A 12765-nucleotide genomic window follows, 5' to 3' on the forward strand; every position below is an offset into this window, starting at 1 on the left:
GCAAGATATAAAACTGTCACAGGATTCGCTGCCGTCTGTTGATGCTTCAGATGACGGTCACGTTCTGTCATTCGTAATAGCCTCACATGACAGCGACCAAATAGCGACATGTCATCTGACCACCACTTATATACAGATTATCTAATAACAACTGTCACGGAATATATGTTCTCATGACACCATTTTTAAATAATCTGTCAAAATATTAAGTTAAAATGGAAGTGTTATGTTAATGTTATGACGGTTTTTGTTTTCTCGACTGTCGTCATAACGTAATTCATATGATATAATTTGTATTAAATTTTATCGTTGAAACATAATTAGTATGACAGTTTGTTATCAGTTCTGTATCGTTAGATAGAAAGTAAACATTTTCTTATAAGAATTTTGTCATTGTTTTTTTGGTTTTTAACTCTTCCATGAACCTGTATATATAACCAAAGTAGATTGCAAATAATGTGCAAATAACTTTTATATATAACAATAAACTTGTACATATGTGAAGATCACAATCCTAACCAAAGGTTTCTTATTACAAAACTAACATTTAACTATATAAGAAGCCTAAACACCTAAACCTTGAACCTCCTGACTTGTTATGCCCATTCTTTGCATGTTTCCTTCCATCCCTTTGCTCCCTGCAACATAAAATACACAAGTTAATTGAATGTTGATCTTAATGCCAAATGCCTCTATTGTGCCACACACTTTATACAGGATCAACCATGATCACCTCTTTTCCTGAACTTCCTTTCGCTGGCACCTACATGATACTCAAGGAAAAAAAAGGCAAGAAAGTATCTATTTCATTAATTATGAACCGTGTCAACGATGCCACATTAAGCAGGAAAAAATACAAAACATCTGAGAAACAAACAAATGTTACCGATTTCTAAGTCATACCTTGTGCTTAAGTGCAAATCAGTTGATTTGATATATACTTAACATAGCTACTGCCACATTTTCAAAGAATAACTAAGTTGGTGAGAGAGAGTTACATGGATCAAATGAAAACTTCACAATCTTTTCAGGAGTAATATCAAGTACTATCCCAGGTCACTATATCTTCTATGTAAGTAGAGATTAAAAGAGAAAACAAAGAAATTATACCACTGGGACTCATTTTGTCCAAGCCCTCTGAGTGAACAACTAGTGCTCTCTTCATTCCAAATTATTGTAATGCTCTAGCCATTTTAGGGACCTAAGAAGGAACATTAAAATATACTATTATAAAAGATGATACGGTAGGAAAATATCTCTCATAACTCTTCAAACTTTTGCCTTGGTCACAATGAGAATCTTAGACATCATATGGTCATGAATACAAACATAAAATCATTTCCTTGTAACTGTCAGCGACCAAATGCCATTATCTAGGACTATGATACTGCTCCCACCCTCTAACTTGAGCAAACTACGCAAGCCTATCTCTCAGTTCTTGAAGAAAAACATCATTCATAGCTTTTCTTCCATACCCATCATCGTCATATGAACTCTCCATATTTGCTCTTCTTTATTACTTTGTGTTTTGTGTTGAGATCATGCAAGCATGTCCATATTTAAAGACACAGAGAGTAGGGTACCCTTCAATTTTATATGTTTTTTTTTTTCTTGTGGAGGTGGAGAGGAGAAGCCAAAGATGATGCTTAGTTAGGCAACAGAAAGATGGAAAATCACGTGAGGGATGAAAAAAGGTGTCTCCATGACTTGATATCACTTACTCCAATTCTATCTCATTCCCACCACTTTCATTCTATCAAATTAAGTACATTTTGTCTGTTCTTCATATGTCCACTTAATTCCCCTAATGCTATCTATATATCCATGCACTTTTATTTTAAGTTGATGAATGATAAGATATATAGTTGCGATTCCAATGGATCTGTCAAAAATTAGGGATAAGGTAAGGAAGATGGAATACAAGAACAAAGAGGAGTTCAGACACGAAGTGTGGCAGATAACATTCAATGCCCACATATACAATGACGGGCGGAACCCTGGTATTCCTCCCCTAACAGATCAGCTATTAGAACTTTGGGACTACTTGCTTAAGGAGCAATCCTATAGCTTATCGGCAGCTGAATCGGGGATTGAATCTATACAACATTAGGATTATTATTTCTTCGTAATGCTGTGCCAATTTGGAGGGAGCAATTTTTTGTTTTGTTTCTCAATCAAAGGTGTTGCGAAGGTTTTGAAATGAGATGTGCAGGGTTAGGGTTTTGAGCTCAGCACTGTACTGTACTGTACTGTACGACAACTTGTATCCTTGTAAAGTAACTGAGTTTGTAATTGTTCATTTGTATATTCGAATAATTTGGCCATTAGTTGCTGTTAATATGTAGAAATTAATTGAACAAACACAAGTGGGTAAAAATCTAACAGGTAATTAAGCAACCACAAACCTTGACATGGAAAGCTGTCGGGCTGTGGCTAAAAGCGTTAACCATTGTGATATTGTTGTTGTTATTATTACCGGTTTAGTAAAATTTGATCAGGATATAAAATGTGCTTATCATGTTATTGTAGTTTGTATGGGTTATGTGGATAATTTACTAATCCAACTTCAGTTTCCCATAAAATACTAAAAACGATAGAACACATCGAAGTAAATGCAATTGAATGAATGAAAGAGGGTATACCTGGGAACTAGGTTTAACTGACTAACTGGATGATCTAATGGAACAAGAGCATCTGGGACACCTAATACTGGAACAACTCTGCAGAACCTAATGGAAGCAATCTGCTCAGAGAAAATATCATAATTTAATGAAATACAATAGTAATTAATGAAGATGTAAGCAGAAAATATAGCATCAAGAAGCTTACCAATCACCAAATGCGGACGTTAAGTCAGTACATTGAATCTGCACGACACCTGCACTACCAGAACTGCTCCAAGAAACTTTTGGGCGCATAGCAATTTGAACACTTTCCCTCTCATTTCTAGCTGCTAGAAGATTTATCTTTAAGGTATAATTAATATTAGCAGTAAAGAGCTTACAGCAAACCATAAGTAACATGCAACTTTTTAACTGAAACATTAAAATATGTGCCATGAAACAGCAGTTGCAGAATATATTAATCACTTTTCTCACTAACCATTTCTTATCAGCCAAAATCCGAATTTACTGATTTTCATCAGCATTTGATAGTAACCATATAAAGCAGGATGTATGATAATGCTTCAAAAGATTAATATGTGAATACCATATATTAATTTCTATCCTTTTATAAAAAGTGAGAAGCATGGCTCCACTAATTCCTATTATTGTTCCCATCATTTTGGCCTTTCCTGTCCCCTCCTTATTCCTACCTTCTCCAACCTTAAATTCAAGTTGAAACTAATTAAAATGGACAAAATTAAAATTCCATTTAATTTAATATATTGACATCATAAAGGACATGTATGAGGGAGTATGCACGAGTGTACGTACTAGTGTTGGGAAGACTGAAGAGTTTCCTATTACGATTGGAGTGCATCAAGGTTCCGCACTAAGCCCATTTCTTTTTGCCATCGTTATGGATGAACTAACAAGTTCACTTCAAGATGGTATACCATGGTGCATGCTGTTTGCAGATGATATTGTGTTGGTTGATGAGACGAAAGAAGGAGTGGAGATGAAGTTGGAACTATGGAGGCAAACTCTAGAATCTAGAGGCTTTAAGTTGAGTCGAAGTAAGACAGAATATTTGGAGTGTAAGTTTAGCGGCCGTAGGAGTAGGGAGGCAGGGACAATCACCCTAGATGGGAGAGTTGTTCAGGCCTCGGATTGCTTCCGGTATTTAGGATCTATTATCCAAACGGATGGAGAAGTAGATGGAGATGTTGCTCATAGGATTAAAGCTGGTTGGTCGAAGTGGAAGAGTGCTACGGGTTTCCTTTGTGATCCCGGCATGCCTAATAGATTGAAGGGAAAATTCTACCGGACGGCAATTAGACCAGCATTGTTATATGGTACGGAGTGTTGGGCAGTGAAACACTGCCACATCCATAAGATGTCGGTGGCGGAGATGCGTATGTTGAGATGGATGTGTGGTCACACGAGAAAGGACCGGGTGCGTAATGAAATAATTAGGACAAAAGTAGGGGTCACATCTATTGAGAATAAAATGAGAGAAAACCGACTAAGGTGGTTTGGCCATGTGAGACGTAGAGCGCTTGATGCGCCGGTTAGGAGAACCGAAGAGTGGCAAAGGGATGTAGTGGTGAGGGGTAGGGGAAGACCTAAGCAAACTTGGAGGAGGGTGATCGAGAGTGATATGAGTTTATTGGGAATTGAGGAAAATATGGTAGTGGATAGGACGGAGTGGAGGGAGCGAATCTGTGTCGCTGACACGACTTGATTTTCACGGTTTTATATGATGGTTCATGTTAGCCGACCCCGAATCATTTCGGGACTAAGGCTTTGTTGTTGTTGTTGTTGTATTCAATCACTGTGAACAGGTGAAAATCACAGGAGCAGACAAATACCCAAATAAGACTGGTAGAATAAAAGTAATAGCAGGTACAAGATTAAACATGGCATATGATGTTTTCCTATTCATAACATCTCAAACAATACCCACATCAGGATTCCCCTGTTACCACCATAAATCATAACATCTTAAACAATATAAAATACACTGGATTGAGTACTATGAAACAGATAGATACCTTTTGCAAAGCTAACAGTTCTAAAGTATTAAATATGCATCATAAATCAAAAGCCATTTGTAAATGAGATGGCTTTGCTCAAATTAACATTGGAAATTGTGATAAAAATGACAGTAATCACCTATACAGTTTCTAAAAGCAGAGCAATGGCCGTCAAACCCCTTAACACATGCTTTGCATCTCTTACAATATCTAATCCTCTTTAAACCTAATGAAACCTGCAAAACCTTATTACTCAATGGTCAGGCATTACAAGTATTTTGAACAGGTTATCTATATTACTCAAATGCACTGGTCAAATATATCACTATCTTCTGCAATTCTTATGATAATCTATTATTAAATTTCACACTCCCCTCTTTTAACCTAAATAGTTGTTATCTCTTTCAAATCTTAAGAAAATGAGCAGCATAAGTACTATGTGTAAAGATAGTACCTGATTCGCACCTGCAGTAACCATAACAGAAGATTTCACCAATTGTTTTCTCTTTTTAACTACAAAACAAAGCCAAATTATTAGCCAAATCCATCATGATCAACAATTGATAAAAATTAAAAGAAAATGAATGAAAAAAATAAGATCGAACCTGAGCACTCTTACCAGACCTTGAATTCAAGAAGGCCATGAACAAATGGACAGAACTCGCCAGATCCACGGGTAAGGAGACTAAGATCATCTTGGATCTCTAGATCAGCCTACAGAAGAGAGAAAGAAAGACAACAAAAAGATTAAACATGTAGATGTGGTAGGTGATCATGTATAAACCCTAGAGGAAATATACACTAATAGCATAAATTAAACAAGTAAACCATCGATTCAAAATGTGGAGAACCTTACCTCTGACTTTAAAATTGATCCTCTAAGAGCTGAAGAAAAAGGAGGAACAAAGACAACATGCAAAGTAGAAAAAGGAGACCATGGCTGCTCTAAGGTGTTGCCGTCAAAGCTTTGTTGAGAGGAGGGAAGAGAGAGAAACTATTTGGAGATCTTTAGTTTGAGGAAGAAAGATGTAGAGATAGAAAAAAGGAGATGAAATTAGAAAAGAGAGAAGGGGGGAATCGATTTTGGGTTTCGAGTTTTGAGCGCGCGTTAAATTTTTTTCTCTTTTTTGCTCCGCGCGCCTAAGTATAAAATTTTGGATTTTTTTATTTCTGTATAACAATGACAGTCATTTATTCATAGTGTCGTCTGATGGTTAAGTGGCTTTTTCATCAAAATCGTGATCTATTTATAGACTTCTCAATTAGAATCCAATTCGGAATAGTAGTTGTATTATTTAATTAATCAATTATAATCCAATTCGGAATAGAATTACTAATTAGATAATTAAATAAATGCTTATTATTATCTTAATAATATCATAATATATTTAGATAATAATTCTAATCCAATTAGATATTAAATTAGGTTAGGGATAATTAATTAGAGTTTTAATCACATTAACATTTCTAATTAATATTATCAGATAATCATATAATTTAATTTACAATTATAATCTAATTATAATTATTAATCAACTTATTTTATCCCTAAATACACTATGAATTTCGACCCATATACTAAGTCTCTCTAAATTACAATTCCATCATCTGGTTCCAAGTCTCATGTGCAACCCATTAGGTTCTTATTGCTACTAGTCGTATATATCATTTGGAATTAATTCATCCTAATTAATTTCAACTTATATATAACGGAATGAATTCGCGAGCTGTTACTGGCAGAACCTTAGACATTCTCCCAGTGCAATAAGAAGCCAGGTTGAACACTGACGTTTAACTTTCCACATTAGGTCCAGTATAATTCGATCCTTCATCAATTATATCCTTTGGCCTATTCTTATAACCATGGAATGTATCAAGTTACATATAACGAATAGTTTGTTTATACTTGTCCAGATTGAATTTACTCTAAAGGATAAGTTAAGTGAAATCTTCATTTCTACTCTTAACTCTATCACCTTCAAGGATTTCAGTCAATTCACCACAAATGGCCCTTTGGATATATCTCTTATTTATCAGGAGTGACGAATGCTCAATCTAACATTAACTATCCTGCAATTACTTTATGTGATACCCAACCCTGCTCTCACACAACTCAGGGCCTCCCCTGTAGTGGATCGTGCTCGCACAGAATCAAAGCATCACACTTCATAATCCAGAATCACTAAATAATGATTGTTTGAGTCTGAGGATTACTTATACCTACCAACACCAATAAGATGAACAGTTGACACTTAGATAAAACTGTTATCTCAAGCCGGGACCCAATCCTAATGAACTCCTTCATCGGATCCATATAACTGTCTAGATATCTTCATATCTAAAGCTTGTGAGATCAGCTCTCTGTCTCGACAGAAAACACTTTTACATGCAAATCTCAACAGTAATATGCCAACCCCTTTAACATATTACTTGACTTGGGTTGATTTTAAGTTTATTGACTTATCATAAAGTACGATCTCACTTCATGCTTGTATGATCACTTTATAACTAGTTCAAATAAACTTGGGATTACTTTTACTTACAAAAGATTAATGTCTTTCATATATAGTCTTAATCATACTATATCTTATTAAAACAGATGATTAAATAAACAATTTATTCATTAATATTTATATCCTAAAACAATTGTCTATAGGATATAAAACTCCAACATTCTCCCACTTGGACTAAAGCCAATTGTTTCTAAAACATTTCCATAAACGTTCGCAGTCTGGTGATAAGATTGATAGAGCTATCAGTGTCTATGAGCACCCTCTTTACGGTGTATCCTTATACTAGTGTTGTAATGGCTAGGACATTAGTATGCAAACCAAGTGTTTAATCGACACAAGGGGAGGATAGAGTATAGGGAGGATAGATTATAGGGATCTGAGCTACTCAAGGCAATCTATTTACCCTTCCAAAGTTTGATCTTCTTAGCCTAAGGGGTGGAGTCTAACTTCTTATCGACGGAGTGAACAAAGTTATTCTTTCATTTCCCTAGCACCTTAGATGTGTCGGGGAGTTATCTATTATCCTCAAAGAATCCATGCTCGTCTCTAAGAAGGACCTATCAAACTCAGATGAATTTCCCATGTCCATGCTCACTGTGCCAATGATAACGCAGAGGGAAATTCCTCAACAAAGGATCCAATCAATAAAGCTAATGGATCTGATATACACTTTTGAGGATAAATTTCTGGAGATAAGACAAGATTGAATGTCCAGGTTCTTGTGTCTTCTTTAGGCAAGTCCTGCAAAACAAACCTTGGTCGGATCCCCGACGAATGGTACTCAGACAATCAAGTTAGTTTTTATCTTAGAAAGAGAAAGTAAGAAAGGGAACAATCTTTACTTTTAGAGAGATATTAGATAATATGTTATGAAGAGAGTTGGACCCTTTTAACTAAAAGTAGAGACTCGTAGTCTAAATAAGAGAAAACTGACTATATATCTGATAAAGAATGGATACTGAGAAAGTAGGCATTCCTTATCAGGTGATAGTATCCTCGTGCGCTCAAGACTCCTAATAAGGAGAGAATTCCTTGTTTCGGCATGATAAGCGATGAAGCTTCTAGAAGCTCAGATGGGACATTCGACTCAGCATAAAAGGGAAGATTTGGGTATATGCTGAAGACCAAATCTCAATATTTAGTTATGTTATTGATTTCAATCAAATCAAAATCCACACATGAATATTCTAACAATTGAGCTTCCATGGATACTAAAAATACATGGTACTTCCTACTAGAAATATAAAGCAGTTTACTCTCTTTGTTTATTTCAACTTTAATCTCTTCTAGCAACTTCAATTTTCTTAAAGGAAATCTTGGGCTTTCAAGCACGTCTGGCATGTGATTACGATTTAATCTCTAATTTTCGGGAATCTCCGTCCTCTCCATACCCACTATTCTTCCACCATATTTTTAACCTTTTGAGATTTTGGACATGCCTTGTCAAGAGGTGTAGGGTTCCAATTCATGGGAAAAGGAAATCTCATCTTCTTTCTCACTATCCATTCGGAAAGTTGAGATTCTAGGTGTGTTTTGCAACTAACATGCCAGGAGTTGTAGCTCATGCTTGTGAGGTGTCATAAGGCAATACTTGTAAAAAGAATAAATAGAGCAAAGGCACTGGAAAGCGAGCCTCATAGATTATAAATGTTATATTCATATCAATGGATACAGTACAGAGTCTGTAAGCATTAGTTGACATCATTCAGATTGAACAAGGATTCGATTTTGTATATCTGGAAAAGTGTTGACATCGTTTCCCCACAACCTGCATATGCAAATGCTTAAAATAAAAGCCATGTCTACTGGATTGGAAGTGTTTGTTTAAATGTGCTTACCAGCAATCAATCCCCACCGCATTTGCACCATCCTTATCTGCCTTGAGATCATCTCCGATATGAACAGCTTTCCTACATCCCACACCTATTTCATCTGCAAAGGGTATTTATCGGTGTTAATAAACACTTTCATTATGCTTCCCCTCCCCTCCTCGCCCAATTTCATCTACATACCTAAAGCAGCTTTAAATATATTTGGATCTGGTTTTTCGTATCCAACTTCCGAAGATATGATTAGAGCATCAAATCTGGAAAACACATTTGAAACCAAAACAAACAAAGCACAGAAGAAAGACAAATGTTTTCCTTTGGATTAGGGCCATGAACATCATGATTCAAGAAGAAGAAGAAGAAGAAGGGTGCTTACAAATCTATAACATTAAGGTCCTTCAATAACTTCCTCAAGCGGGTGTCAAAATTTGACACAACAGCCAGCTTAACTGTAAATGTAATATAGACTAGTGAGGAAAACCAAGAAACAAAAAAGTAGTAGTATTAGTTGATGTAAAAAGGAAATAGTTGACCTCCAGCATCTTTGAGAAACAACAAGGTTTCATAAGCCCTGTCTGGAAGATGCCATGCATTCCCATTTCCATAGTACTCGTACACTTCTTCAAAATAATCATTATTAGAACAACCAGTGGCTTCACTAACAACAACTTTCCAAAATGGCCTCCCATCTCCCTGTCATAAATCGGCAAAGCAAGGACTAGGAAACTAAATAAATTTGTAGAATAGAATGCAATATAAATCCAGGAAAACAATTCATAAACAGATCAAAGGATTTTGACAAGGACCTGATATCGGAGCTTCTCAGGCCACGGAGCAGCAAAAGCTCTCTTAAACCCCTTTTTAATTTCAGCTGAACTTGCACCAACACCTGGAAACATTTTCAACCAACAATTAGACCCACCCTTGCAACATATGTGTTTAAATGTTAAATATTGAGACTCAGATGATCAAAGAAAGAAAGAAACCATATTTCCTTCCTATAGAGGCATAAGTTTCTGAAACAGGGTGAGTCAATTGCAAAAGGGTTCCACCAGCGTCTAATAATAACGCATCATATGCCTTTCTAGGGTATTTCGCCTTCGCGCCTCCTACGATGACAAACAAATTACTGATTTTTGGTGAGAAGATGAAATGCCCATACTTCATATTTCATATTCTCAATTTGGGGAAAGGAGACCTACCGGGGTGGATTGCCATGGAAGACCATCGAACACAAGACTTTGAGATTCTAGAATTCAAGTTATTTATAGCTCCAAACAAAGCATTTCCATGGGAGCATTTCGTCAAGCAACCTTCCATTTCAATTTTCAATTTTCAATCTCCAATCTCCAATCTCAGCTCACCTTTCTGACTGCTTTGGTTTGCTTTGGTTTGCTTTGGTTTGCTTTGCCTGATTAAAAATTTTAAGGGTTAATTACAAAAATGGGTCAAATGGGAAGCCCATTTACATATTTAACCTATTTACTCAACCAACTACATATCTAGACTGATTTTGTGTGACTTTGCCATAATACCCTCAATATTTACGCGCGTCTCGCCCCTCCCTTCTGACTTCGCAGATTCCATTTTATGCGAAGCCTGCGAAGCTAATGTTTGGGTTTATATGCGAAGCTTGCGAAGCTAAAGTTTGGTTTACTTGATGAATTTAGTTCGCATATGTGAAGCCTGCGAAGCTAAAGTTTGGTTTACTTGATAAATTTAGTTCGCATATGCCAAGCCTGGATATGTTTTGAAGCTAATTCGCGAAGTGGTATATAACAAAAAAAATGGCAAACAACAACGGATTCTAACATTAAAATTATAACATTATCAAAATTTACAACAAGATTGCCACAATAACAAAATTAAAATCACAACAACATCAAAATTTACAACAAGATTGCCACAATAAACTCCTAACAAAGCACATTCACTCCTAAAATGGTTGGTTAGTAGAGATTGTGCCAATAATCCGGTAACAATTTTGAAGCGGATGAGTAATCTTGGTGTGCACCGTGAGACACATCCATCCCAAAAGGTCTGGACTCCATTTCTCATCCCAAAAAGAAATGGAAGTCTAGACCTTTTGGGATGGATGTGTCCCATGGTGCACACCAAGATTACTCATCCGCTTCAAAATTGGTACCGGATTATTGGCACAATCTCTCCTAACTAACCATTTTAGGAGTGAATGTGCCAATCTTGAGGGAAGTTCATCCCTATATAGGAAGGAAAGTTATCTCCCCTGCATCCGAGGACGCCGCCTTCCAAAAAGGGATGTTACGTATTCAACCACCTTCAGAAAAAATTAATCGTGTTAGGAAGCGAAAAAGACAATTTTGGCTTCGCGAAATGAGGATTAGCGAAGCATGCGAATGTAAATGTGCAGGGAAAGAGGTGATTTTACTTCACTAATCGATGTTTTCGCGAGATATGCGAGGGCTGAAACGTGACGATCTACGTCGCATATCGATGCTTTCGCGAGTCTGCGAGGTTTGAAACGTGACGATCTATTCGCAGACTTCGCAAACTAATCGATTCGCGAAGTAGATCCACACGTTTCAGACTCTTTCTCTTCGCAGATCTTCGCGAAATCATCGATTCACGAAGTAGATCGTCACGTTCCTGTTGGATTTTTCATAATTTACATCAAGTTAAAATATGGTCCTAGTATATTATATACTTGATGTTTGATAAAATAAAATAATAAATCCTATTGGTCAGTTCATGTAAGGGTATGATCAATCATCATGTTTGATTAACGAAAGGGTACGTTGAATCTTATTGGTTCATTAATGAAAAGGTACCTTATGGATGAAAAGATACATTGATGGAAGTTATATTTATAGAACATAAATCAGAATTGGTCCTCTCTCTAACCTATGTAAAAGTTATTTTCTCTGCATCTAGAAAATCTGTAAAGTCTAAAGGGTTAAGTGAGAGAAACAGAATTCTCGTCATTTCCGAAGAACTAGATTGTAATCGTCATGGATTAAGGTACGCTCTTCTAACTGTTATTAAGTGTTTGTGAAAATCATTTTATTCAAACATCTGGGCAATTATGTTTGTCTAATATTATGATGAAATCTAAGATTTCTAACATGTGGTATCAGAGCCTGATTTTGAATTGATGATTTTCCAATTATGTTTTTGTTTTTATCCGTTGCATTAATGTTTTTGCTCAATATGCAAGTGAAAGTTTAAAGAAATTATGAACATACGCTTGATTATGATTTCTGATTGAGTATATATATAAATTACTGTTTTAGTAATTTATGGATCAAAGGATCATTTATGAATTAAAAAAAAATATTTTTATATAAATTAATGATTAAAGAGCTATTTCCAGTTTTTTGTATCATATATCAATGACCATCTCTTATTCATTATGTGAGTGATCAATACAATTGTTTTATTTATTCTAATTGTTTCATCATGCATCAGAGGGCAAATATTAATGCCATTATAGTTAATTGTTTGATTGATGATTGATGATGATTGATGATTGGTGACCGAACCTGATCAATTCACTATGGATTATGTATTATGATTTTATATATTTATCTGTAATGAACTAAGAGCGGAATGATCATTTTTTTTTTGTTATTCATTTAATTTTCAAATTTCTACCGGCCAAACTCAAACTGAAGTGATTTGTATAAACTATTTTATTATACAATTTGAAATTCAATAATGATTTTAGTCACCAAAGTGACTAAATATTATAGTCTTAAACATATCATATTGTATAGTATTAAATTTAATTATTTGATATGTATAATTT

The 12765-nt window shown here is 35.5% G+C and overlaps 2 protein-coding genes across 13 annotated transcripts; both read right to left on the minus strand.

The window, feature by feature from the left end:
- Nucleotides 1-434: 434 nt before the first annotated feature.
- On the minus strand, nt 435-8616 carry LOC136218462 (uncharacterized). 12 transcript variants are annotated; one of them, XR_010683803.1, is made up of 9 exons: nt 5496-8616; nt 5259-5353; nt 5094-5152; nt 4779-4875; nt 2830-2953; nt 2643-2729; nt 1111-1201; nt 904-950; nt 435-763 (listed from the first exon to the last, which is right to left on the minus strand). XR_010683803.1 is itself a non-coding variant. In XM_066005344.1 (8 exons), the coding sequence occupies exons 3-8, from the start codon at nt 5115-5117 to the stop codon at nt 548-550; spliced, it is 453 nt and encodes a 150-aa protein (XP_065861416.1). In that variant the 5' UTR covers nt 5118-5152; nt 5264-5353; nt 5496-8616; the 3' UTR covers nt 435-547. The 12 variants fall into 12 exon arrangements, 8 of the variants coding, with proteins under 8 accessions (XP_065861416.1, XP_065861409.1, XP_065861408.1 ...); XR_010683802.1 differs by having other exon boundaries at nt 904-953; XR_010683801.1 differs by having other exon boundaries at nt 435-950.
- A 145-nt stretch (nt 8617-8761) lies between these two features.
- LOC136218461 (uncharacterized) lies at nt 8762-10365 on the minus strand. The gene is made up of 8 exons (XM_066005335.1): nt 10184-10365; nt 9968-10090; nt 9788-9870; nt 9515-9674; nt 9358-9430; nt 9165-9238; nt 8991-9084; nt 8762-8920 (listed from the first exon to the last, which is right to left on the minus strand). Exons 1-8 carry the CDS (start codon nt 10299-10301, stop codon nt 8854-8856), a joined length of 792 nt encoding a protein of 263 aa, XP_065861407.1. The 5' UTR covers nt 10302-10365; the 3' UTR covers nt 8762-8853.
- Nucleotides 10366-12765: the final 2400 nt, after the last annotated feature.

This window comes from Euphorbia lathyris, chromosome 2, assembly GCF_963576675.1.
Source record: "Euphorbia lathyris chromosome 2, ddEupLath1.1, whole genome shotgun sequence".
NCBI lineage: Eukaryota > Viridiplantae > Streptophyta > Magnoliopsida > Malpighiales > Euphorbiaceae > Euphorbia > Euphorbia lathyris.

Bases quoted from the DNA above. Each gene is read 5' to 3' on its own strand.
- LOC136218462 (XM_066005336.1), bottom strand. From the start codon at position 5,334: ATGATCTTAGTCTCCTTACCCGTGGATCTGGCGAGTTCTGTCCATTTG. The intron at 4,876-5,093 runs GTACTATCTTTA...AAGGTTTTGCAG, and splicing joins TTACTGCAGGTGCGAATCAG to GTTTCATTAGGTTTAAAGAG. The intron at 2,730-2,829 runs GTAAGCTTCTTG...TGCTTCCATTAG, and splicing joins ACGTCCGCATTTGGTGATTG to GTTCTGCAGAGTTGTTCCAG.
- LOC136218461 (XM_066005335.1), bottom strand. From the start codon at position 10,301: ATGGAAGGTTGCTTGACGAAATGCTCCCATGGAAATGCTTTGTTTGGA. The intron at 9,675-9,787 runs GTCCTTGTCAAA...GATTTATGACAG, and splicing joins CTGAGAAGCTCCGATATCAG to GGAGATGGGAGGCCATTTTG. The intron at 9,431-9,514 runs GTCAACTATTTC...TTACATTTACAG, and splicing joins GTTTCTCAAAGATGCTGGAG to TTAAGCTGGCTGTTGTGTCA.